At 40.0% G+C, this 25,763-nt stretch overlaps 1 protein-coding gene across 3 annotated transcripts in view; it reads left to right on the top strand.

Moving 5' to 3' along the window:
* The first annotated feature begins 207 nt into the window (after positions 1 to 207).
* gria4a (glutamate receptor, ionotropic, AMPA 4a) overlaps positions 208 to 25,763 on the top strand; it is a 99,139-nt gene continuing 73,583 nt past the window's right edge. For all 3 annotated transcript variants that reach the window (XM_040130407.1, XM_040130408.1, XM_040130409.1), the window contains exons 1-2: positions 208 to 301; positions 3,431 to 3,589. In XM_040130407.1, coding sequence (XP_039986341.1) covers positions 208 to 301; positions 3,431 to 3,589 — 253 coding nt within the window. The remainder of the gene's footprint in view (positions 302 to 3,430; positions 3,590 to 25,763) is intronic.

Below are 25,763 nucleotides of genomic sequence, written 5' to 3' on the forward strand. Positions count from 1 at the left end.
TTCTGTCCGGAGCGGACACTGCAGGGGAAGAAGCGAACTAACCCACCATGGAATAGGAATACTGCTGGACAAAACGGGGGGAAAAAACCTCTTTCATCTTTCTTCTTTATTCCCTTTTTCTGGCGCCCTTTTCCCTCTTTTTCGCATCTCCCCCCTCTCTCTCGATGTCTCTCAACAGTTTCTGAAGGGATTGAAGGAAAGAAAAAAATGAGGATTATTATTTTTTCTTGGCACTTTCTCGGGGTGTATTCCGCCCTTTGGGGGCTGGCGACGGGGGCTTTCCCCAGCTCAGTGCAGATAGGTGAGTTGGAGGATTACTGATTTTACGCAAGGACACTCAGATCTGACACACTACACTGACTATTAGTGGATTTTAGCGGACATCAGTCACCGAGAAAAGGGGGTGCACCGGGACCCTACAGGCACCAAAAGACTAAAAATCACTGTTAAAAACAAGAATTTCATGCAGGGGTAATGGAACAGAAGAAAACACAACTATAGAAACATTTTCCCTCTGGTGCATCTTTTCTCTCTTGTTTTTTATCCAAGATATTATGCATCTCTGCTGTGACTCATATGGTTTCTAAATGCACACTAACTCTTTCACGCCATCATTCCTTTTACTGTATTTGCGTATATTTTAAAGGCTCTTCTGGGCTCATGAATGTTTCAGCGAGCTTTGTTCCTTTCTAGTCTTCTTCACTGTTTAGACACTGCAGTACTCTCTCTCTCTCTCTCTCTCTTCCTCTCTCCCTCTCTCTCTCTCTGCTCCTCTCCAGTTACCCTCCTCTTGTCAGTGCGGGAGAAGCCTGTCTTTCAACCTGCCTTATAGATAAAGTTAACAAAATCTGGATCATCGTTGGTTTGCTCAGGGCATATGGACCACACATGCAAGGAATCTCTCCTCTCTCGCTCTTTATCTGCCCCTGTCATACGTACACACACACACACACACACACACACACATCGTGCAGGCGTGTGTGATAATGAATGCACTGCATCACTCCTGGTGGGGGGCAGCTGGGAGGTCCTATAATGAGATTCAGCTCCTTGACTCTGTCTCCCTACAGCTGCCAATAAACTAAATACTCTAAATATTTTCTGCTTGGCACACACACATACACACACACACACACACACACACACATACTTGCACCGGTTTTCAAGCATGCATTTGTGCATGTAGAGTGTGCACACGCAGTCATAAAAACACATACTTTATGCTGTTCACACAGCTGCAAATATGCATCCACACGCACGTAAAGCATGCAAGAGCACACTTTTACACAGGCATGCATACATGTGTGCACACAGTGAACATGTATGCATGTGCATAAATACTGTATAAAGCATGTGTGCGCATGCAGAAGAACACACATCCACACTTCCCCCCTCGCCCACTGACTGTCCCCTTTAAACACTCAAATATACATACTTGATCATACACTCGGCTCTCCAGCAGTTCACTTGAGGAGTCATTTCCGTATCTCTGCATTGCACACAAGTGTAATATCGGTGGAAGCACAGATCGTTTCTTTTTGCCTGTGTGTATTTGCAAGAGAGAGAGAGGGACAGAGACTGATGTTTCTGAAATGTATGCAAGAAACTGGTGCAATAATGTGCCATATTGGGACACTGGCATGTCTGTGAATGTGTGTGCTTAAAGGTTAAAATTCTACCCTAAAAACAGACACCATGGTTTTCCCTTGGACTCCAGATTTATAACCATAAACAGGGGACTTTAATGTTAATTAAACTTAATCAGTAATCCTGTTAATGCAAAATGTACTTTGCACATTACCGAATATGCTCAAGATGTTTCGTCTTTGTGTATGCATGTGTGTGTGTTTAGTGTCTGGCTTTGGTGACTGATCTACAAAGGGGCATAGTTACGTTTCAGGGAGACACCGAGAAAGCAAAGGTGAATGTTTAGCACGAATGAGACACAAATGCAGACAGAGACAAGTAACATGTTATGTAGTGACAACTGCTTTGTTCAATATGCTCTGCCTCCCAATTCCTCCTTTGTCATCTTTTCTCCCTCCCTCTCTTTCGTCTCTCTCCTGATGTGATGTCAAGGCTTCACAGTCTGCCAGTGTAATCCAGCTGAGTTGAGCTGAGTCTGATTCAGTTAAACTTAAGTCAAATCACTTTACTTCAGTCCAACATACTGTATGAAGTAATGTGGAAGTATGGTAGTAGCGTAACAAACAGACATCAGTCATTTCCACAAACACACAGCCAATTTAACTCAACAGTTCAGTTCAGTTATTGAAAATATTAACACATTTATTCATGGAGACAAACAGTGGGCAATTATATTTCTCATGTAGTAGGTGTCGTTAGGAAACAAATGTTGCCACTTCAATATCAGCTTTAAATTTTCCCATAATAGCACCTGAAATTGTCCGCTTTTTCTGTGAATATTTGGTCACTATATTGATTATGGCTCTGTTGTGGTTATTCTATCTTCTCTGACTGTCCATGTCCACCTACAACACTCTGGATTATATTACACAGTGACTCTGCCAGTTGTCTTTCATTTGTGATATCTTGCTATTGTTTTCCACTTTACTGATGCCAATAACATGTATATACCTGTACATGTATTTCTATATTTACAGTTTATTCCATAATAGTTATTGGTGTTGGTTTACAGTACAAGCTTTACAAAGCTTTTCTAAAACAGAGGTGGGGATCTGCTAGCCTTCACCATAGATACTAGATCTCTCTCTTTCCCAAATTTGTTCACGTTTTTCCTCTCCTTAACTCTTCCCCTAATTTTTTTTAACCCTATACTGTCTTCTTCACTATTTCTTGTCATCTCTTCTCTCCCCCTCTCATTCTAATTCTGTCAGATGGGCCGCATTGAGAGATACTCTCATTTTTAAAGGCCAACTGACGCTTAGCACTCACCTCCCTCTCCCTTTCTTTTTTTCATGGCCCATGCTCCTCCTTTATTTAGGTGCCACTTTTTGATCTGGACTTTCTCCTCTGTTTTCTTTTATATCCTCTCAACTCATTATCTCTTTGACTGCCTTCCTGTCAGCTTAGTTGTTTCTCTTTTCTCCTCTCCTCTCTCTCTGTCTTTCTCCCGTTTTATCAATGAAATGCGCAGTCTGGGTATCCATAAGTGTGTTTGTAGTCATGTTTATGTGTATGTGAGAGTGAGGATGTGCTGAAAGACAAATTACCTTTTGTAACAAAGCTAATGAAGATCTTGGCTTTCTTCTCTCCCTCCCCTCCTCTGTTTTTCTCTGCCCTCCCTCCCTATCTATCCTTCTTTCCCACATCACTCTCCTTCTTCCTGTCTCTCTCCCTCTCTCACCGTGCTCCCATCCGACCCATCACCGCCCTACAATAACTCACTTCCTTTCCTCTCCATCATGTTCCTTTCCTCCTTGCCCTCTCTTTTTGTTCCTCTCTCTAGGCGGGTTGTTCATTAGGAATACTGATCAGGAGTATACAGCGTTTCGACTAGCTATCTTCCTTCACAACACCAGCCCTAATGCTACAGAAGCTCCCTTTAACCTGGTCCCGCATGTCGACAACATAGAGACCGCCAACAGCTTCGCCGTCACCAATGCATGTAAGTGTTTAAATGTGTGTGTGACTAAAAATGAGGCTGAAACAAATACATGCGAGTGTTCTTTCTCTTGCTTTCTCTCTGTCCTTGTCGGACTTTGTCTCTACATGTTTGTTTTTCAGTCTCTATCAAATCTCTCCCCACCATACTGTTGGATAAAAGTTGGTTTAATTAGGAACTCGAGTTATGTAAAGGATCAGATTGCAACTTCATTATCTTCGTCACACAAAATACAGCAGCTGAGTGTTCTGTGGTGGACTTTGTTTGAAAATTGGCTGTTGTGTAACAGCTGTAGAACAAAATGCCATTTTGAAATGTTGATTTTAGATGCTGTAGAGTACAGGCGATGTCACGAGTTAATTTTGCCAACAATTATGGCCTACTCTGGTTTTTACTCATACTTTTGCTCCTTTATATGTTATCCACATATATTCCCATTTAGCATTGTTCATCCCATCTACAAAAAAAGGTAATATAACCCAGTATTGCAGCTTATTACAACTATAAAAATAGTCTCGGAGCAGTTGCAGATAGTGGTGAAAATTGGTCCTTTGTGTTCAGAGCAGAGGGGAGCAGTTGGTGCTAAAGTCCTCTCTGATCTTATGAGGGATGACAACTAATGTTTCACCATCCCTGTCTGTCATCCTGGAGATTAGATCTAATCCTTCGCATGGCCTCTTGACCTGGAAACTTGCGAGAAAGACGTGATGTTTGTACTGGCACATCAGTGTTAACAAAGCTTTGGGCAGCCAAAAGTTGCCAACTGTTCAGAGCTGCTCAGCATGCTACAGGTCTTTGCGTGTGCTGAATACGAAAAATGTTATTACGATAAAAAATTTCCATATAATGAGATAACAATATTCATCACAATATATGCAATTCCTGTTAAATATTTATTTTCTGTGATTTCATAAAAGCAATATAAAGTTGCTCATGGTGTCTCAAAAAACATTGTAAAGAGTTGATGAAGAATCCTCAGGTCCTGGCCGATTTAGGCAATGTTAGCTATTCTTAATTTGAACGTGTATTTAACATATTTTACAATGGACATTTGTCTGTTGTGTGTTAGATCAAAAATAACAAAAGAATAAGAATAACCAAACATAACATGCTGGAACTTTTTTTTTGTCAACGTCATTTTAAATTTGTGATTATATGATGTTCTCTCCAGACGCCCTCTCATCATCCCGCAGTTATGCTTTGCAGTTTTTTTGGACTGTAGTGTGTATTTGTTCTCAATGGCAATGGATGTTTTTTCCATATGAACACACAGTTGGCTGGTGGAAGGGGATTATAGTAACTTTGTTCCTTCAGTCTGGCTGGTGTGTTTGGTTGCCACTTGGCCAATACTTGTACAATTTACTGAAAATAATGTAACTGATCATATTTTGTCATCACAAAGAAGATTATTGGCACAATCATTGTTATTCTCTTATCTCACTGACCGTGGGATGTCTTAACTTAGCTTCTCACTTACAGTGGCTTTATTGTAACTGTGTCTTCAGTTGACAGAAGAAGTTTGGTTATTTGCTTTCTGACATCTGCTGAGTGACACCGCTGAAAGCCACACTAATCTAATGCGTTTGCCTTTAATATGGTTAGATGCATCTCTGTATGTGCTTGTGAGTGTTTGCCCCAGTGTGTTTTTGTTTGAAATGGCAACAATCTCTACAGGATACCCTTTGTGTAATCCTCTTGCTCATCTGCCTCCTGGTGAGAGAAGTGTGAGAGAAGTGTGTTATAATGTCATTGCATTTGAGGGGACAGAGGTTCAGTTGTTAGTTTTAATACGTTTTTGAGTGAGCTGATTTATTTGCACTTTGATAAAACACAAAATAATAGAGTAGTGGGCTTGAGAAGTATATGGTGGTTATGTTGATTAAAGAAAACAGCATGACAGTATGAAAATCTGTGTTTTCTTTGCTGCAAAATGCGAAGTTGTTCAAAGTTTTTCATCACCTTAGACTGTACCGAGATTTTTGTACTGTCCTTACAAGCTGAATTTCCCTCAAGGGTATCAAATTATATCATATTCCCTAGTTAACACAGTCCTATGGTGCATCCATCTTATTTTAGGGAATTTTTCAAGTGATTGTACTGTAATGTGATACCTCCTTATCTCATTAAACTTTCATAAATTGACCACAGGGGCTGTTAACTAGGCAGCACGAACAAAATCAATACAGTACAATACAAAAATACAGGACTTCTCCTTATGGTATTATACCAATGTGTTTAACAAGATTCTTTAAATATCTCCAGGTTGTAAACGAAAGCTGACACAAGCCACTACACTCTCAAGCAAGGCTACTGAAAAGGGGGGGGGGTGTTCTCTACAAGTGCTTCAAAGTCTGAAAAATTTTGAATATTATCTGGCAATTGATTTGTGTTGTTTTATGCATGAATAGAATGAATGTAGACATCTTTTATCCCTGGAAAGCATTATTATAGGATTTTACTGCAGCCAAATGCAAGTCACATAGAATCATAAATCAAACAGTTTCATGCAATTTCCAAGTTTGTTGTTTGTTTTCTCCCACCCCCTGTATTGTTGGCCCACATGAATGAATAGACAGCCTGAATGATTGGAAAATTAATAGTCCATCTAGCTCCTCCCACCCAAAAATATCATCACATGCTACATCTCGGGTTGGTGAGGATTCAAACTTGGTTGCGATTGGCTAGTGAGCCCAGTCCCTCATCTGCAGCACGCTCTCATACAAACACCACAGGGCCCACCGGGATTTGTCCCAGTGGGTCTGATGGCCAGTCCGAACCCGACAGAAACCTTGTTCTCTCTTTTTACTTTCAATCCTAATTCTACTACAGTATATCCACTTAAACCCAAACGACCTGTCAGTCTTGGGTTTTAAGATTTCAGGAAATTTAAACATCATATAGCTTCAATGAAGACTTGATACAGAATTTATGTGTGACACTTTCAGATAGTAAGGAATAAGAGGATTTTTTTAATCTACTGTATTTATGGGAAACTATACTTGGGAAAGTGCATATTAAAGGATATGGCCAGTAATATTTTATTAATGTCAACAAATCACATTACAAGACCAAGACCAACATTGAATTGATCCTGCATAGTATTTCTGCGTAGCCAAAGTGTGATTGCTTGTTACTGTGGTAGACCTCAATTATTTTTCAGAAAACATTAACAAGACTAACTTATTGACTAACAGATCGCCAAAGTTAATACATTCATCCTGAGGAGGACATGCATGTTTGTACATAATCTTTTATTACCATAAACTCGGCCCCTCTGTTCATTTTGAGTCATTCACATATACAGGGCACTCAAAGTTATTTAGACCCCTTAACTTTTTTCACATTTTTTTATGTTGCAGCCTTATTCTAAAATTGTTCAAATTAGTTTTTTCCCCTCAATCTACACTCAATACCCCATAATGTCAAAGTGATAAGAAAAGCTTTGCACACCTGGATGTGGGGATTTTCTGCCAGTCTTCACAGCAGAGCCTCTCAAGCTTTGTCTGTCGGACCGTCGGTGGAAAGCCATGTTCAATTTAGTTCAAGTCAGGCTCTGGCTGGACCACTCAAGGATATTCAAGTAGTTGTCCCTAAGCCACTCGTGCATTGTCTTGGCTGTGTACTTCGGGTCATTGTCCTGTTTGAGGGTGAACCTTTGGCCCGGTTGGGGGTCTCAAGCACTCTGGACCAGGTTTTCATTAAGGATATCTCTGTACTTTGCTCTGTTCAGCTTTCTCTGAACCCTGACCAGCCTCCCAGTCCCTGCCACTGAAAAACACCCCAACAGCATGATGCTGCCACCACCATGCTTCACCATTGGGATGATACTGGGCAAGCAATGAACGGTGCTTGGTTTCCACCAGACATGACGTTTAGAACCGAGGTCAAACAGCTCAATCTTGGTTTCACCAGACCAGAGAATCCTGTTTCTCACAGTCTGTGAGTCCTTTAGGTGCTTTTTTGCAAACTCCAAGTGGCAATCATGTGTCTAACTGAGGAGAGGCCGCTCTGCCACAAAGTCCAGATTGGTGGAGTGGTGCAGTGATGGCCGTCCTTCTCAAAGTTTCTCCCATCTCCACACAGGATCTCTGGAGTTCAGCCACAGTAACCATCGGGTTCTTGGTCACCTTCTCACATAGGCCTTTCTTTCCCGATTGCTCAGATTGGCCAGGCGGCCAGCTCTAGGGAGAGTCCTGGTCGTTCCAAATTTCTTCCATTTGAGAATTATGAAGGCCACTGTGCTCTTGGGAACCTTCAATGAAGCAAAATTTTTTTGTAGTCTTCCCCAGATCTGTGACTCAACACAATCCTGTCTCTGAGCTCTGCAGGCAGTTCCTTTGACCTCGTGGCTTGGTTTTTGCTCTGATATGCGTTGTCAGCTGTAAGACCTTATATAGACAGATCTGTGCCTTTCCAAATCATGTCCAGTCAATTGAATTAACCACAGGTGGACTCCAAAGGTCTAGGAACATCTCAAAGATGATCAAGAGAAATTAAAGGCACCTGAGCTAAATTTCAAGTGTCATAGCAAAGGGTCTGAATACATGTGTCAATTTGATATTTAAGTTTTTCCTTTTTACTAAAATTGCAAAAAATTCTAGCACTCTGTTTTTCTTTTGTCATTATGGGGTATTGAATGTAGATTGATTAGGGAAAAGGAATTTAAACAATTTTAGCATAAGGCTACAACATAACAAAATGTGAAAAAAGTGAAGGGGTCTGAATAACTTTCTGAATGCACAGTATAACATCTTGCTGCTGTAAAAACTCATGGTTGAAAATAGTCCCGATCAAATATAAAATTTATTCCTGTATGTATAAAATTTGCTAAAAGCAGCAGTGCCCAGCTGTTTGAGGAAATTAAGTGTCCTATTTGAAAATTAAACTATATTTATGTATGTATTTATGACCCAATTTTAAAGATTTATGTCTTGAGTTGAAACACATGGGCTGAGGGCTCAGAGCCACAGACAGTGAAGTCAGAAAGTACTGAGATGTGGACTAACGCATTGTTGGCTTTGGTCTTTTCATTGGGCTTATTGACAATATGAGAAGTACACAGTAGAATAACGCCTGCCTTCTATGTGTGTGTATATATATATTTTTTTTTTTTTTTTTTTTTTTTTCTTCTCTCTTGTGTTTTACTTTGAGATTTCCTTTATTTTACTTTGTTTCTACTCAGCTATCAACTATTTTTTGCTGTTTCTCTCCCTCTCTTACCTATGTGTCTATTTCCATTTCCCTTTCCAGAGGTTTGTCTCTGCTTACATATTGTCTGTCTACCTTTTTCAAATTGGTGTACAGACACACACTCACACACACACACACACACACACACACACACACACACACACACACACACACACACACACACACATAGACATGCACACTCATGCAGGCAATGGGCTATAAGAGGAAGAGTGTTTGGAAACTGATGCTCTTCTAGTTGAACCGTATGCTCTCGCTCCACAGGCTACACATAACAAACATAACCACTTTCTTTGGTTCTTGCCCACTTGTTCCATCTCTCTAATTCTTTCTCTCTATCTCTCTCTACTTGTCTGTCTTTTACGCTCTCTCTTGTTGCCCTCATCTCCTCAGACTCTGTCTCCCTTCCTCTGCTCCTCTATTGTTCGTCATGTTTTACTGTCCATCTCCCCCCAACCCACTCCTGCACAGGCGTGGTGAATGGATCTCTAAATTAATCCCTGACTCTTGCTCCGGGTGGTGAGTAACGCTCCGAATTAGAATGGGGAATTCTGCCTCTGACCTTGGCTAGTTCCTCTCTATTCTAGTATTCAGGAAGCGTGAACGGATCATAAAAATCCCTGGTCCCCATCGTTTTTTTCTATTCACAGATGAATACAACCCATTTTCTTCTCCCAGGGTCTGGCCCCATCCTCTGCTACCGTCAATCTTTCTTTGTTGTTTCCTGTGTGCGCATGCATACCCATGTGTCTCTTTTGTAGTATATAGATATGTACACCTGTGTACTGTAGATGTTTATTTGTGTTTTACTTTCTTGCATCTGTGTAGATGTGTGTGTCTTTGTGATGTGTCTCAGCCAGAGAAGCACACTATTCCAGTGGGCTCAATACTATGTCTCTATTCACTGGCTTATAGAAAATAATGCACATGAAGTGCATTTATTTTATAACACTGCATTGCAGTGAACGTGTGTGTGTGTGTGTGTGTGTGTGTGTGTGTGTGTGTGTGTGTGTGTGTGTGTGTGTGTGTGTGTGTGTGTGTGTGTGTGTGTGTGTGCAGTGACATTTCTGTCCATACTGAATGTGTGTGTGCACACCTGTATGTCACTGAGGTGCATGGGCACACATGAGCATGTGACTGTTTGTGTACTGTGAAAAAAAACGTGCTGAGATAGAATGTGATGAAGATAGACAGAAAATGATAAGGTGAATTAGGGACGGAGAAGAAAGAAATGGAGAGGAAAGAATTTGTAACAAAGAGGTGGTTATGCCTGGTTTGTGATGCCAGAGCTGAGAGACATGATGATGTGCTGCCACAGCTATAAATGGGATTCTTGATTTGTGGAATAATGCTTCTATTTAAATCCATTTCATGTCCAAAACTAAGACAAATGATCAATTTTTCTATTCTATTCTATTCTACTCTATTCTATTCTATGCTGTACCTACTATATAGCAGTAATTATAATGCTGATAATGATGTGTAGTGTGGTGTGGTGGTTTGGATGGTTTATTTTTGCGGCGATGCATAACCTCATTTGTCATGTAGAGTTAATATAGATCGTGCCTATTGTAAATCATTGATAAATCAATGCTGTTTATGTTTTACTGACTGCCACAGATTGCTTTTACATGCAGGCTGCACCTGATTATCTTTGCAGCCAGACTGAGTTAAACTGTTGTTTGGAGTTAAGAACAAAATTAATTAATTTGGAGATGTGGTCGCGATTAAGATCCTGAATTAGGTAATGGTTTTTAGACCTGCACTCATGACAAGACAAATGTACCAATCTTATCTTTTTTCACATTTTTATTACCTCAGCCACGGAGGTTATGTTTCACCCATGTCATTTTGATGGTTTGTTTAGTGTTTTTTTTGTCAACAGGATTATGCAAAAACTACTGAGCTGATTTGCACTGAACATGGTGGAGGGGTGGAGCATGGGCCAGGGAAGAACCCATTAAATTTTGGGGCAGATCTCGATCATTTGCTATGAATTTGAATTTTTTTCTCTGAAGTCTGGTGTATATTGTTTGACATTGGCCTTGGTGGAGGTCTGTGCTGTCTGAGTGCCCTTCTAGTTAATTCATGTTTTATATATTACAATTAATATAACAGTCTAATTAGATATTTACGCTTCACCTCAGTGTAACCTTGGCTCTCCTATTAGTTGTTGATGTTTGCCACTTTTAGAATAAATCTGTAATCCTCAAAAACACTTCGAGACCAGAACCTGGGTTGTTTCAAATCATTTTTGAGGCAGTGTAAATGGGATGCGATCAGTGTGTGAGTCAGTCAGGGTGTGTTAGATTGAATCTGTTAGCTCTGCTGGGTACAATCAAAGAAAGACAACATCGAAATAGTAAACAATAATGGCATCATTCTGCAGAGGAGGTGGGAATGGGGTCACTGGGTGTTCTTTTCTGATTGCCATCATCTCTCTCTTTACCAAAGTGTCATATGTGAAGTGTACAAACAAGGGTTGTTCCACCACTAAACTACAAAACACAGAACTATTATCAATGTCTTTAAATGACTAAGTGAATATCAGGCTTAGAAGCAGTGATTTGGTGCCCTCCCTCGTTGAGGGTCTCAAGCATGTTAAACCCCTGTCCATGCCCAGCACCAATGATGGGTGTGGTTGGGTGCGGTCAGAAGTGTGCTTGGTTGCGCCAGTAACTGGTAAAGCTTGGTTTATGGTCACAGCATTGCTACGGCGCCTACACACGTAGCCACTCTAGCAATACCATAGGCCACGCCAGAGCTAACATGCGCCTTCTGAAAAATGTAACTACATGTCAGGGGCAGCTACAGAGGTGACACATGCGGGCCAACAGAGCGACCCATATTGACAACATGGAGGTCAACTTTTCAGTTGCTATTCACAAACTGACGAATCACATTTTTAGGCGGATTGTTCTAAACAGTTCTTACAAGAAAATTACTGCTTCTGTGGTGATTTAGTTGTTAATTGAAAAGGTGTTAATACAGTGATAACTATAATTACACACATGTACACACACACACACACAAACACACAATTTCATAGAGTTCATCAGTGTTTCAAATTCACTCTACATGTCCAGGCTTGGAGCTTTGATCAAATAGATTCCTGGAATACCCTGCTACAACTCCACAGCACCCACACACACACACACACACACACACACAGACACACATACACACACAAATATAATTTATTTTACACAGTCCCTCCCTCTCTCCCTCTCTCTGACACATATGCGCATCATCATCATTTCGCCAACTTGTCCATATATTTCCAACTTCCCCACATACAGCATTTCTCCATGAATCTACCTAGCTCACTTCTTGCATTAAACAGTTCAGTCATCTTGTAGTTGATTTGAGGCGTTCAATAAAAGCACTGTACCATCATCTTTATAGGTGACGTTTTGCATGGTTATATGTCTTTTTAATGGCCACACTGGGGGAAATAGATTGAAATGATATCTGAAACCTTGGCATGTCAAGGAGACTTACATTGCAGCAAGCCTTTGTTTATTCATGTTACAGGCACACCGATAGGGCCAGATGAATCTGGCGGAACTCCAAATGCTTTTCCTGGCATCAAGATACATAATCTGGTTCAGAGTAATAGCATGGTAACAATGGATTGACTTTTCCGCTTCACAGGTCCCTTTACTAGAACATTATTTTCTTTGTCACCAGTTTGTAATAACACTGTAATTTTAATGCTTTATTTTGTGTTCCAATTTCGCGGTGAGTTAAAAGTTTTGTTGCTGGAATGGTGATAATGAAACAGTATTCAAGAGCAACAATACATACAGAGATGCATTGCAGCTCAATTGATATTTTTCTGTGCATACTGTGCCCACATAATGTCATGAATCCTGCGCCTGCAAGCTCTGGAGATGGCAGCTCTATTGACCAAGACGTTCAAAGCTGCCTCTTGAATTAAATGGCTCTTATGTTATCCAGTTAAGATAACTGCATGAAATAACAGAAACTACTGGAATTCTACTCCTGGAAGTTTTGAAATCAGTCTGGCTTCTTTCACACACACACACACACACACACACACTCATAGAGATGGTTACTGTTATTATAGCAAAGTTTCGTACTGTCCTGCAAAACTATACTGGTCATATATACGCACGAACAGTGCAAAATGAACTTGTCTTTATTTGAATGCTTTAGGACTAGTCTTGATTTGGGATTAAGGTTAGGGTTACGAGTCTTCTTGAGTCAGCTACAGTACCTCTTGGGCGGCATGGCTTAGGAGGTAGAGTGGGCTGTCTGGAAATTCGAAGGTTCCTGGTTTGGTCCCTGGCTCCTCCAGAAAGCGCATTGAAGTGTTTAAATAGGTGAATGAGACATACTGTACATTGTAAAGTGCTTTGAGTGGTTGATAGACTAGAGAAGCGCTATATAAATTCTGTCCATTTAGCATCTACTTTTTCAAAAAGTTTTCATCCTCAACTGCTTCTTAAATAACTTTTAAACTTAAAAACTTGAAAAAAGGTCAAGAAAATTGTCCAAGTAGGTGTTCACAAACAGAAAACATACTTGCAATGCAATGTAGAAATAGAGTCTAGCTTTTTGTTTTCTTACTTGCCTTCATTCACTTTTGGTCAGTCAGCTTAACTGACAGTAAATGTAATTTCATATCTCTTGACAGCTTTGTGTGTGTGCACATGCATTTGTGGTTGAATACCTCATCATAGTATCAGTCTTCACATTTTGTCTTTTTCCTTGAATCACTAGTGACGACCAAAATGCTGGACAGTATTCAATGCATGCATATTGTGGCTAATGTGGAGTGCTGTAAGTGCTCCCTGAAGAATCGCATCATTTTATTCTAGCCTCAGGAGTAATGACCAAACAGCAAGCAATATTGTTGGACCATGCAGCATGTCGCAGTGAATCCGCACATTTGCTCCAGGTAATCTGGTTTCATTTAGTGGTAAAATAGAAAAAACTGCTTCTCAGTGTTTCTCACTTCTTTCATTAAAAAGGTAGCCACGGAGTAAAACTGATATCTCACCTCACTAACAATAGTGAGGGTTTTTTTTAAAGGCAGTAAATGTTCTTGCTTTCAGAAGCTAGAGCTGAGGACTGGGATGCACAGGCAGCATTAGACTATAATATTTAAGAACATTTGTCAACCGTTATGACAATCTTTTTTCTTTATTACCAAGTGTACGAAACAGATTGGACCCTTTTTCACAATTTTTAAGACCTAGTCCATGCTTAGAGTATACTGAGAGTGCAGTCCTGCTTGAAATTATTGGCACTCCTGAATTTTAAGTATATAATTTAGAATAACTTCATAAATAAATGCAAATTAACCAACTTTGTATAATCAGAATATTTAATAAAATTTCCAGTTACTAAACAACAACAACAAAAAAATGCTGTTATATAGTGAAATAAAAATATAGAAATAAATTATACACTCAGCACAATTATTGGCACCCTTTTGAAGAATTTAAATGAGTTCCTCAAACAAAATAAAAAACAAATAAGACTCACCTGTTCTTAAATTTCAGTGTTCACATGACCTGAATTAACCAATAAACGATGGTTTTACTGCATAAGAAGAGGCTGACTGTTTCCAGTTTCTTTTTCACAATGGCGAAGACAAGAGAGCTGTCTATAAGCATCGCTATTATATAGCTAAAACGCTATTATCAAAAAACATAATAGTTCCAAAGACTACAAGGCAATTGCCAAAGATCTTGAAATCCCTGTTTCAGCAGTTCGTAATGTTATCAAGAGGTTTCACTGTCATAAAACTGTTAAGACGCTTCCAGAACGTGGTGTTAAGAAGAAACTCAATGAGAGAAGTTTGCAAAATGTTGATGTGGATCGTGGAAAAAACACAACGCAAAATCATCTAAAGAGCATCAGGCTGACCTGGAGTAATCTGGATTGGTGGTTTCAGCCTGTAACATACGCTGCACACTAAACCGAGTAGGGTTCCATAGGAAGATACCACTATTGAAAGAAGGGCACAAATAAGCCAAGACTAATGTTTGAAAAAACTTTCATAGATAAGCGGTCATCACAGACTTTGTGGGATAATGTTCTATGGCCAGATGAAACCAAATTAGTGCTCTATGGGAATGCAGAGCTTCAGTTTGTTTATAGACGACAAAATGAAGCCCATAAGGAAAAGAAAATCCTACCTACAGTAAAACATGGTGGAGGTTGTATCATGCTGTGGGGCTGCTTTGCTGCCTCTGGTATTGGAGGCATTGAATGTATGAAAGGAATGAAGAAATCAGAAGATTACCAAGGTATTTTCAGTGGAATGTGTTCCTCAGTGTCAGAAAACTAAGTTTGAGGTGAAGGTCAACGACCCAAAGAACACATCGAGGAGCACAAAGAATGGGTGAAAAGGAAAAGATGGACTGTTTTAAACTTGCCAGCAATGAGTCCTGACCTAAATCCCATTGAAAACCTTTGGAGAGAGCTGAAATCTGCCAGAGTGGCAGGTGACACTCTCACCAGATCAGCTAAAACCCCACTGTATACTCCTTGCCCATCACCAAAAGACAGACACAGTTAGTAACTAGCTGGTGAACGTAGTTGAGGATTTAGCAGCTTAAGAACCAAATATTTCCTTCACAAGTTATTGGAGAACAAAAAGAGAGCTAAAAGGGGATGGGACATTGAACTTCATCAGGTGGACAGACACACAACTCAGAATTAATGATAATGCTGCTCTGAATCTGCTGGATGTGTAAATAGGCAACTGTTTGGCAATGTTGTCAATGTTGTGTTTGTGGCTTTACAAAGACTTCAAATTACAGGATGCCATGTCATAAATGTGCCTTAGAAAGTCTTAGAACATGTCACTAAAGATGCCTTAATATGTCTCTAAAGACATTTCAAAACAATGATGATCAGAAAATTAGAACAATTTAATACAAATTAGAGCAAACAGGTAGTGATGATTCAATGTAAATGTGAGGTGTTTGTAAAGAGCAATAACATCTCAAATATTTTCAGACTAAAGATGTCAGTTGACAACATTTTTCACTGATATTCATGCGCTGTAGGCGTACAATAACTTTTAGTTATTGTAATGAAAAAGCCAATGAAACAACATTTAGGGGATCATACTGATACAAATGCTGCACTGAAACTCATATTAATGAAATTCTTTTTTGTGGGTCTGCAGTTCCTCGAGGCAAGATGAGACAGAATGAGACTTGAGTCTTATTGCAGGTTTTACAGACTACCAACCCTGAAGCTGATTGAGTTAAATCCTCCTACAGCATACTGCAATGTTTCATCTGGTTCAGCCAAGTGATATTAAAGTAACAATCAGAAAAACAATTTAATTAACCTGATGTACTGTTTTGCAGTCAGAGGGATGGAAGTATTTTGTTTTAGTTTTTTTTTTTCAATCTGGAAATTAATTCCGAGTCAGCACTGTATTCTCTTGTTTGTTCAAGCTGCAGTAGTAATGAACAGTGAATAATATGATTAGACCGTGCAGGGTTTCTCACTGACTACCCATGTTCCCTCCAGGTAATGTGACTTCACTTGGATAAACTGCAGACTCTGTCTCTTTCAACACACAAGCCGACCCCACACCTACACACTTTTACACACACACACACACACACACACACACACACACACACACACACACACACACACACACACACACACACACACACACACACCCCATAAGAGCCTCTGTCTGTCTGTCTGTCTAATGTGTTTCAATAAGACCTCTATTTCCCCACTGGACTTGATAGCTTGATAGCTTTAAACAGAAAAATGCCTGTTTCCTCTATGTTTGTTTTTCACGCTCTGGCATTTGGAAGATGAAAAGCATGAGAAGAGATGACAGTGGATTTTAAGTGTTACACATCGCCTTAGCAAAACACAAGGGTGTTTATAATGAATGGAGCAATGTTCGCAGTAATTGTCTGTGATGTCTTTTTTGTTGTACTTCACTCTCTCAGCTTAGCTGCTATTGTTTTCATGTACTGATCAAAGGATTTCCATTTGCAGACTTTCTTCTCTTTCTCTTTCATTCCTCTCACTTTGCTTTTGTACACTCATAAGCACACACATGCACCTGCACATAATCACAAACAACACGTGGTGCTTTTCTGCTGTCTTAGTTTTCTGATTGTTCTCCTTTCTTTATTCCTTTCCTCCAATTTCCTTGAGTCGTGCTCACCATTTATTTTTGTTTTATCACCTTACAAGCAGTCACTCTCTCTCTCACACCCTTCACTGTCTGTCATCACGCTGTCTCATTACTCATTAGCTGTTAAGTGGTTTTTGGTGTGGGACAAAAGCTGTGTGTGCATAGTAGGTTTATTTAGACTCAAACTAACACAGAAGCTGTTGAAGGACATACTGTACCTACACCTATGTCATCACATGTATCACCTAGAGTATCTATCTGTCTCTGCAATTATACGAACATATATCTAATAAATTTCATATATTTTAAACAGCACTGTTGTACTGAATTCTAGTGCATTGTACTTGACAGTTCTTCTTAATCATAATAGTCACCATCCCATTGCAGTCTTTCTCTCTCTCTCTCTCTACCATGCAGGCACACACACACACAAAACAAGAACTCGTCCCCATAGCTTTGTGTGGGTTTGTTTCCATGGATTTATGATGTGGATGAAAGGAAGGGCATTAGTTAATATTGATGAGTGCTGCCACTCAGTACTTCTCACTATGGCTCGCTTAGAGATGAGAGGCATGACCTTTACACACACATACACATACACAACCACACACACACACACAGACACACACACACACACACACACACACGCACACAAACACACAAAAACATATAGAAGCACACATACACACACGTGCGTGAACCCACACATACACACTCACAAATGCAAACAAAAAATTAACAAAAACACCAACAAAAGGTTCTGGTCATTCATTGTTGTATTATTATAGTTTAACTATTGCCACTTTGTGCCTCTGATTGGAGAAACCCAGCATCTATGTGGGTGTATTGCGTGTGTGCATACACCTGCAAGTCGGTCTGCATTGGTTAAAACCTGTATTTGCTCCTCGAGAACCCTGAGATTCTCCCAAACCGCAAAGCCAGGGTCGGCCTTGAACCAATTCATCTCTAATGGTCCATTGGTATTCAGCGAGGGTAATAGATTCCAAGGTAACCAGCAGGTAATTCATCACACTTACAAATAGGAATAGACAGAGTAGGAAGCAAAAAAGCTATTAAACTGATCAGAGCAGTAGCTGGGCTCATATGAAGAGAGAGAAAGGCTCTCATGGAAGTAGAAGAAAATAATTAATTATGCACTCTCTGGCAATCATCATGGGGGCAGATACACATAAAGAGGCAGAGAGGGCAGGCATACGTGATCACATGAGCATAGTCTCACACACACACGCACACGCACGGGCGCGCGCGCACACGCGCACACACACACACACACACACACACACACACACACACACACACACACACACACACACACACACACACACACACACACACACACAGACTTGTTCCACTATCTCTGTGGGGACATAATGCATTCCCCACCCCTTACCCTAACCTTAACCATCACAAATAAATGCCTAACTCCAACCCTTACCCTAACCCTGACCTAAACCTAATAATAATAATTCAAACCTGAGCCCTAAAACCAAGTCTTGACTCTCAGACAGCAGTCTCTACCCGTGAGGACCTCAATTTTTTTCACCAGCGTGACTCGAGTGGGTTAGAGTGCATTCAGGCTAAACTCCCCACCGGGATATAAGAACAAGTACACACACACACACACACAATCGATCTGGCTCTTCAGACAGTCACAGTGATGGATGGACACTCCCTTGCTTCTATTTTAACCTCTGAGCACTCTGTGTGTCTGGCTTCTTATTTTCACAAGTATAGAGACATGAATAAAATCCTAGTCTGTGCGTCTGTGCCAGGAGGAATTATGCAGTTATCTGCATTGCTATGACTACTGTATGTTTTTCAGGCCCAATAGGTTTTTCCTGGCTGAGCCACATCTTTCTCGTTCAGCGTCCTGACTCCCCTACTTCTGAGACAGCAGTGAGACGCGGCACCCCATGGCACCACTTGCTGCCTCAGAAGGAGGTTCCTTAGTAGTTTTACTTCTCTGATCATACAGAAATATGTCGAAGCAAAACACAGTGAACAGTGATGGAAGGCCAGGCACTGCTTCAGAAGCAAGCTGCAGACTTGTGGTGCTTGGATATGCAATGGTAATGTTCCAGAGAGTGTCTCATTGGGCTTTCACTTCAGCTTATGAGCATAGGCAAGGCATCTTTTCCTGGGGGTTGCCTGAAACATGAATAAGTAACCATGGGTGTGCAGGGGCCTAAAGATTTTACACACTAAATATACAGTATGATCCCTTTGTAAGATATGATGCATTACTTTTTATTTAACCTTAGAAAGTGTAAAAAGTAGTTAAGCTTTGCTTTGTCTAGACCAGCAAAGACATTAAAATGCTGTTTATACTTTAATGTATCACTAATAACAAAATTAATCATGTATAAAAATATAACACTGACAGGGTGCACTTTCAGTATAGAATACTTTAACTTTTGATACTGTAGGTGCATTTTTTTATGAGAATTTTGCTTTTGTTTACTTTAGTAGTAATATGTACAGTAATATTTTGAGTGTTGGGTGCTGTTTGCTCACAATTGGCCGTAGGTGCCCAAGCTCCCCATGACTGTTGGCTATCTTGTAATCCTGTGCATTGTAATCCTAAAAGCTATCATTAAGGTCCTTTTTTTTCTACTGGCCTATCTCTGACAGATTTGAGAAGATAAATTTGAGGTGAAGGGACAAGCTATGGTTGATGATCACCATATTTCCTCCTTTGACCCTCGCTGTCCAATATTATCAGAAATATTACTCCACAAGCTGTGAAACTGGCAGCATTAACACTCAAGAACACTACCGCTCTTCATTATTTTACTGACAATACACTACAGCATGTTTCCTCTCACTGTAAAGCAAATCGAACCACCATCCACACAATGACAACTTGATTGGAGACTAATTCAAAAGAAATGGATGTAAGTGGAGTGTGCTCCCACTTAATTAAGAATAGTAGAATCACCCCTATATTATAAAAAAAAAAAGGCATGTCAGACTGTGTATGTCAAACATGGTTAGTCTGTGTGATAATGACACATTCTCAATCATTGCTTCTGTGATGACTCCATTTAGAGAGGCATTCAGTTGGGAAATGTAAACTAGCTGAGCATCCACATTACCTCTTGGCACTGCAGAAAGAGTTCAAAACAAGGTCAAAGCCTTCCCATCTGGGGCCCTTTTAGTTGGAGGAATCACCAGAGGCTGCCTACTAAATGGGATCACAAACTGCCTGGAGGACCCCACTGCTGTTGTTTTTTTCACCCCTCTGATTTTCTCAAGGTAAAGGGCATTGCTCACTGTTTGTTCCACATGAGTCTAGCAGTGTCTAGGCTGTCTCTGTAAGTATCTAGAATGTCGTACGAATGTATTTCGTATTTCGAGAATTATGTCTTTCTTTCTATTCTGTAGCCTGTCTGTGTCCATCCATCCATCTTGCTGCAGTACATGCTGCATTTTTATTTCAAGTCGCGAAATACCGTTAATTAGCAGCTATTATTGTCTGTCGACTGAGCAGCTGGAGGGAAAAACGCCACTCTGAAGCCTTTGATTGCTATAGCTGTCAAAGTATAGTTAGTAATTACACATATAGAACTCCCATAGGTAAATGACAAACTGTGTGTGGGATTGTGTTTGGTTTGTCAACACAGAGCCCATTACTTTTCTCTCTTTAATTTTGCTCTGCATCTTTTTATCTCCCTCTCTCTCCTTCTCTCTCCCCCTCTTCCTTTCTTTCTTTCTGAATGATGGAGAGGGGAGAGGAATATTACCTCAGACAGCTTTTGGTGTTTGTAAGGCAGTAGGTGAGAAAAGAAAGGAAAGATTTGGGTCAGGAATGTGTTTGGTGTCTGCTTGAGGATGGAACGGGAGGGACCAGAGAGGGAGAGATAGGGAGAGAGGGAGAGGGAACTCTTCAGCTCACCTATACAGCTCACAGCTTTGTCTGCGTATGTACAGATCTCTATTTGTGTAAATGTTGCCTATTTTAGCCAATCGCATCTATCTTCTTGGTGAAAAGCAAACAATGTTTTACCTGCTCTGTGTTAAAACATAAAATCTCAGAGCACAGAGAACAATTATACACATTGTTGTCTGCTTGACGTTTTAGAAAATACTTTTTCATTGTCTGTAGCGTAAGCATGAAATGATAATTGTCTTTGTGAGACATGACAGAGTCACTAAAACCCTCCCACAGAGAAAGAGCATCAGCCATGACAATCAGCTCTAGGTGGGGATTATTACACTGTGTCTTATCATAGCAATGTTATTCACACTGCGATTTACTGGCTCTAATGCACATGCACTTAAAATCTCTCCCCATCTCACTCATTCACATGACTATAGACATACACAGGCACACATGTCCTACTCTCTCTTCGCTCATTCTCCCACAGGCTCTAGTCCTCACACACATACTCACACACACACACTCACATGGTCATACGCTCAAGGGGATGATAGGATGACAGTACAGATGGCATAGTGGAGTAATATTCTCCATATGGGAAGGTAATTTCGTCAAAGCAGTCGTCTAGGGAGAAGTAGAGAGGGACATTAGATCTGCAGAAGGAGAGAGACGCTGAGTTTCTGTAGTACATGGCCATGGGATCATGATAGACTGGATTTAGTCATTTAATAATAATTGCTTTTTATATTATAGTAAGTACATTGTAGTAAATGTAGTTATAAAAAGAATGATGACACAGCTGTAGGTGTCGACTGAGCCATGTTATTTTTTTATTTTTAATCTGTATCCTGTTTTAACGTCCCTCTTGTGACATGGCATATAGCTGTATATATTTTCATATTGATAATGAGACATTACCTTTGTAGTTTTTTACATCATACCAGACTTTTGTAGTGATAACATCGGAGGGACACTGTGTGGCTAAAGATGAGGAGGACCCAAGCACAGAGACACAGACACAGAAATTTGTTCTGAAGTCTTTAGTTAAGGTAACTTTGAACAGAAATAAAAGACACTCACTCACACAGATGAATTTCATTACATTAATTTAGCAGACGACTTACACTAAACATATACAATACAATACAATAATAGCTAGATAAATTGGAAGTGCAACCCTCCCAAATAAACAGCTTAAAGTGTGTTCAAAGAGCTGCGGTTTGATCATGAAAGCGCAGGTCCTTTCACTATCCTGTAGGCCAGCACCAGAGTCTTGAACTAGATGCAAGCTGCAACAGGGAGAGGGTAAACCGGACAAGACTGATGACTCACGTTAGTGTGGTGGTTGGTTGTCGTGGTAATGGTTACCCACAGATTGGTATAACTGCGAGAACACTGGTGCGGTGCTGAGCATGTGTCTCTTCGGGGTGGGTTATAGTATCAGCACCACGCATAGCGCTTGTGACACAGCATCTCTACTGGACCTTTGAAACACAAGCTTCAGCCAGACTTATAGGAACCCTGCTTCATTCAACCATCTGTAAGGAAATAAATATAAAAATAAGAGTCGGATAAGTTATTACCCAAAACATTCATTACAAAGTGTCTTTTACACTGCAGTCTAGTCTGTTTCAAATTGAAGGAAAGATCAGGTTTAATCTCTTCACACAGATTTATTTTATAGTAGGATTTTCTTCACATTTTGCATTTTGCATGGTAACTCTAGCATGGATATGAAAACCACTTGTCTGTTTGGCTGGCATGTGTCTTTTAAAACAACTTTGACTTCTCAAACATAGATTTTTTTTTTTTCAAAGTCCACCTCATATCTCCCCCATCTTGTCTAATTTTTGCTAAAAAAAAAAAAAAAAGGGACATTTTGTCATTCATCATTGTTTATTTAATGCATCTGTGGCGCAAATTCATGCCACAATCTGTGTAACCATGCCAATAATGTTATACACTGGTAGACCCACTAAACAAATGAACAGCTAACTTAGCATCATAACCTTTTAGCCTAAAAAATTCAATAAAAAAATGTGCAAGCTCTTTTTTTTTTTTTTTTTAAACAGATGACCATGGTATATGCAGCATAATCAACCCTCCACTTCATGTCAGGTAGTATTAGAGATAGTGAGTGTCATTACTCTGCATACTCATCCAAATCACGTCCGGTTTTGTAGAAACAACTTGAATAGACTGGAGGGTATAGATGTAGGTTCTTTTTATAGAGCAAATCTATTTTTCATGAGAAGACTTCTGCATGTTGAGCTCACTGTACTTTTTGAGTGTTTAGTTGCCGTGAATGCTACATACAATGTTGCCGACTGAGAGAAAATGAGAGATGGGAGACAAAATACTGAACAGACACATGACACTAACTACACATTAAGCTTGGGAAACATGCCTTTTGTTATTAATTATAACAAGAAGGGATATTTTTCTTAGGTAGATTGTAGGGGGCAAACTGCAGTATTCTACAGTATCTCTGTGTATGTGTGCTCCTGCGTTAGTGCTCATCCAACCATCCATCCAAGCTGCTGTTCGTATCCTACACATGTCTTTGCACGTTCTTCTTCATATTTCATGTTGTGTGTGCAATTATCTGCCCTGTTTGTTTGTGGTTATCTGCATATAAACAGCTTAGCCTCAAGAAAGAGAGAGACTGAGTCATTATCAAATGCAACTCCTGAAAGCTTGATGCGCAGATAAGGCTCCGAATGTGTATCTGCACATGTGTGATGATGTGCGTAGAGTGTATAAGCCCAGTGGAGTATGTAAATAGCATGGTTTCTGCTACAGGGAAATTAGTGTGGCTAACCTACGCCAGTGCATGAATTTACTGCTTAAATGTAGAAACACTGTTTATCTGGTAGAAGTGAGCAATTAATTAAGTTAGCCCTGCAATAAAGATGCACAAAGATATGATTACTGTATACCAAAATGCAAAAAGAAAGTTGTTGATGGTGGTTTGAGTAAAATTTGTTTGTTTTTTTATTTGTTATAATTAGATAACAAGTAACCTCTAGCTGTGTGAGCTAGGCTAATAATGACAAAGCCCTTTTTAAACAGAGTTGGTCAATAATGAGAAGCATTCTGCTGAGATACAGCAGTCTTCCACTAGTCGTTGTCATTGGTTCGGCCCAAAGCCAATTATCTGTAAATTGATTATGTTAACTGAACTCAAAGGACTAAACTGCAACCATTTACAGTGGGGTCCAAAAGTCTTCCACCACTTTCCCACTCACTTGAATGGGAGACATGCATGTATTCACTGTGGCTGTACTACTACATAAAAACCCTAATATCATCGGCTACAATGTAGAAACCGAAAAAAAGAAACACGTTTAACATATCTTTTTATGTAATTTCTCTGTCAAGGAGAAATATGTTTCAGACAGCTTTCTAACTAGGACATTCTGGCGCTGTGCGTCTCTGATAAACTTTTTTCATTGTATTCATTGGGCAAATCCTCAGCATTAGATTCCCTAAACAAGAAAAAATAAATAAATCACTGAAAAACACAGTGTGAAGAAAAATTCAAAGGAGAAAGCTGTGTCCACAGCTGTGTATTGTGACTCATACTGTAAACAGAAAACCTTCACCATAGCTGCAGTATATTTATACATGTTGCAGCCCTAGTACGCACATGGGCATTCGATCGCTCGTCAGCACTCTGGTTGTCATGGTTAATGGTAATTTAAAAACTGTAAGAATCTTCAGGGCTTTATTTTATGGTTTATCTAGCTCTGGCAAAACTAGAGAGGTGCTAAAGAGGTGCACACTAAGGTGCAGATCTTTGGATTGTAAATATTTACACATTTTTCTCTAATCTTCTGTCTGGGGGAATTTAACTAGCAATGCCCTTATTTTTTATTATGTTGCCATATTCATTCATTCATTGTAGGCATCTCTGCACAACCTTTTCATTGGCCCCTGAACAGCTTCACTGGAGCAATAAAGATTGAGGGCCTTGTTCAAGGCCACCTCAGCAGCGGTTGTTGAGAGAATTGAGAAACCTACTCATTCCGGTTCCAAGCCACACTTGAACCAGCCATCCTCTGGCTACAGTCCTGGGTTTACTTTGACATTTAAACATTTGTTGCATGGGTAATTCACTAGAGTTACCCCAGCATTTTGACTGACTTTTCTATAATAATAATAACCTTAGGTTTCCGGTCTCGTGTTTGTGGTAGTGTTTGACCATCATGGTGGAACTCTACGTGCTCACTTGTTCTAATTCTCTGGGTGAGAGCCTCCGCATGAGCCTAAGATGCAAATTGAGATATTTTTTAAAAGAAATGGGTTTGAAGACCATGCAGAAATCTTTAGAGACAGAAGACTTTTAGAGTCAATTCGTTATACCTTTACTGAGAAAGGGCAACATCAAACTGCTCTCGTAAACCAAGGATGATGTACAAAATAGATTAGGTTCACAGTTATGTTTTAGAAGTCAGTTGAAATGCTTATGTGGGTAGTGAAATTCTGGGAAAGGTTTCAGCAGAAAACTCAAGAGCAGAGGTTGTCCTTCGTGTATGGTTTGGTCTGGTAAGGCATAGACACGATATACTCTTTTAACCATGACCATGTGTGGTTAACTCTCAAGAGAACTTGTGTTTGTTTCATCATGACTATTGTTGGCGTGTTTGCAGTGTACCACTGATGCTGTGACTTGCGAGTAAGTTCATCTGAGGTTATGGTGGACTGACTTGAGGGAAGAGGGAAATTTATGAGCACACATTGATGGTGAATAAGACAGAGTGTGTGTGAGTGTGTGTGCGTGCATGTGTATGTGTACGTCTGTTCAGCTTTCATCAGCAGAGGTAGAGTTTTTGCTTGGAGACAAGGACTGTTCACTGTGCTGCTACCCTTCAGTGTTTCTGTGTGTGGAGATTCCCAGGGGGACTGAAAGT

Source organism: Xiphias gladius, chromosome 7, assembly GCF_016859285.1.
Source record: "Xiphias gladius isolate SHS-SW01 ecotype Sanya breed wild chromosome 7, ASM1685928v1, whole genome shotgun sequence".
Taxonomy (NCBI): Eukaryota; Metazoa; Chordata; class Actinopteri; order Istiophoriformes; family Xiphiidae; genus Xiphias; species Xiphias gladius.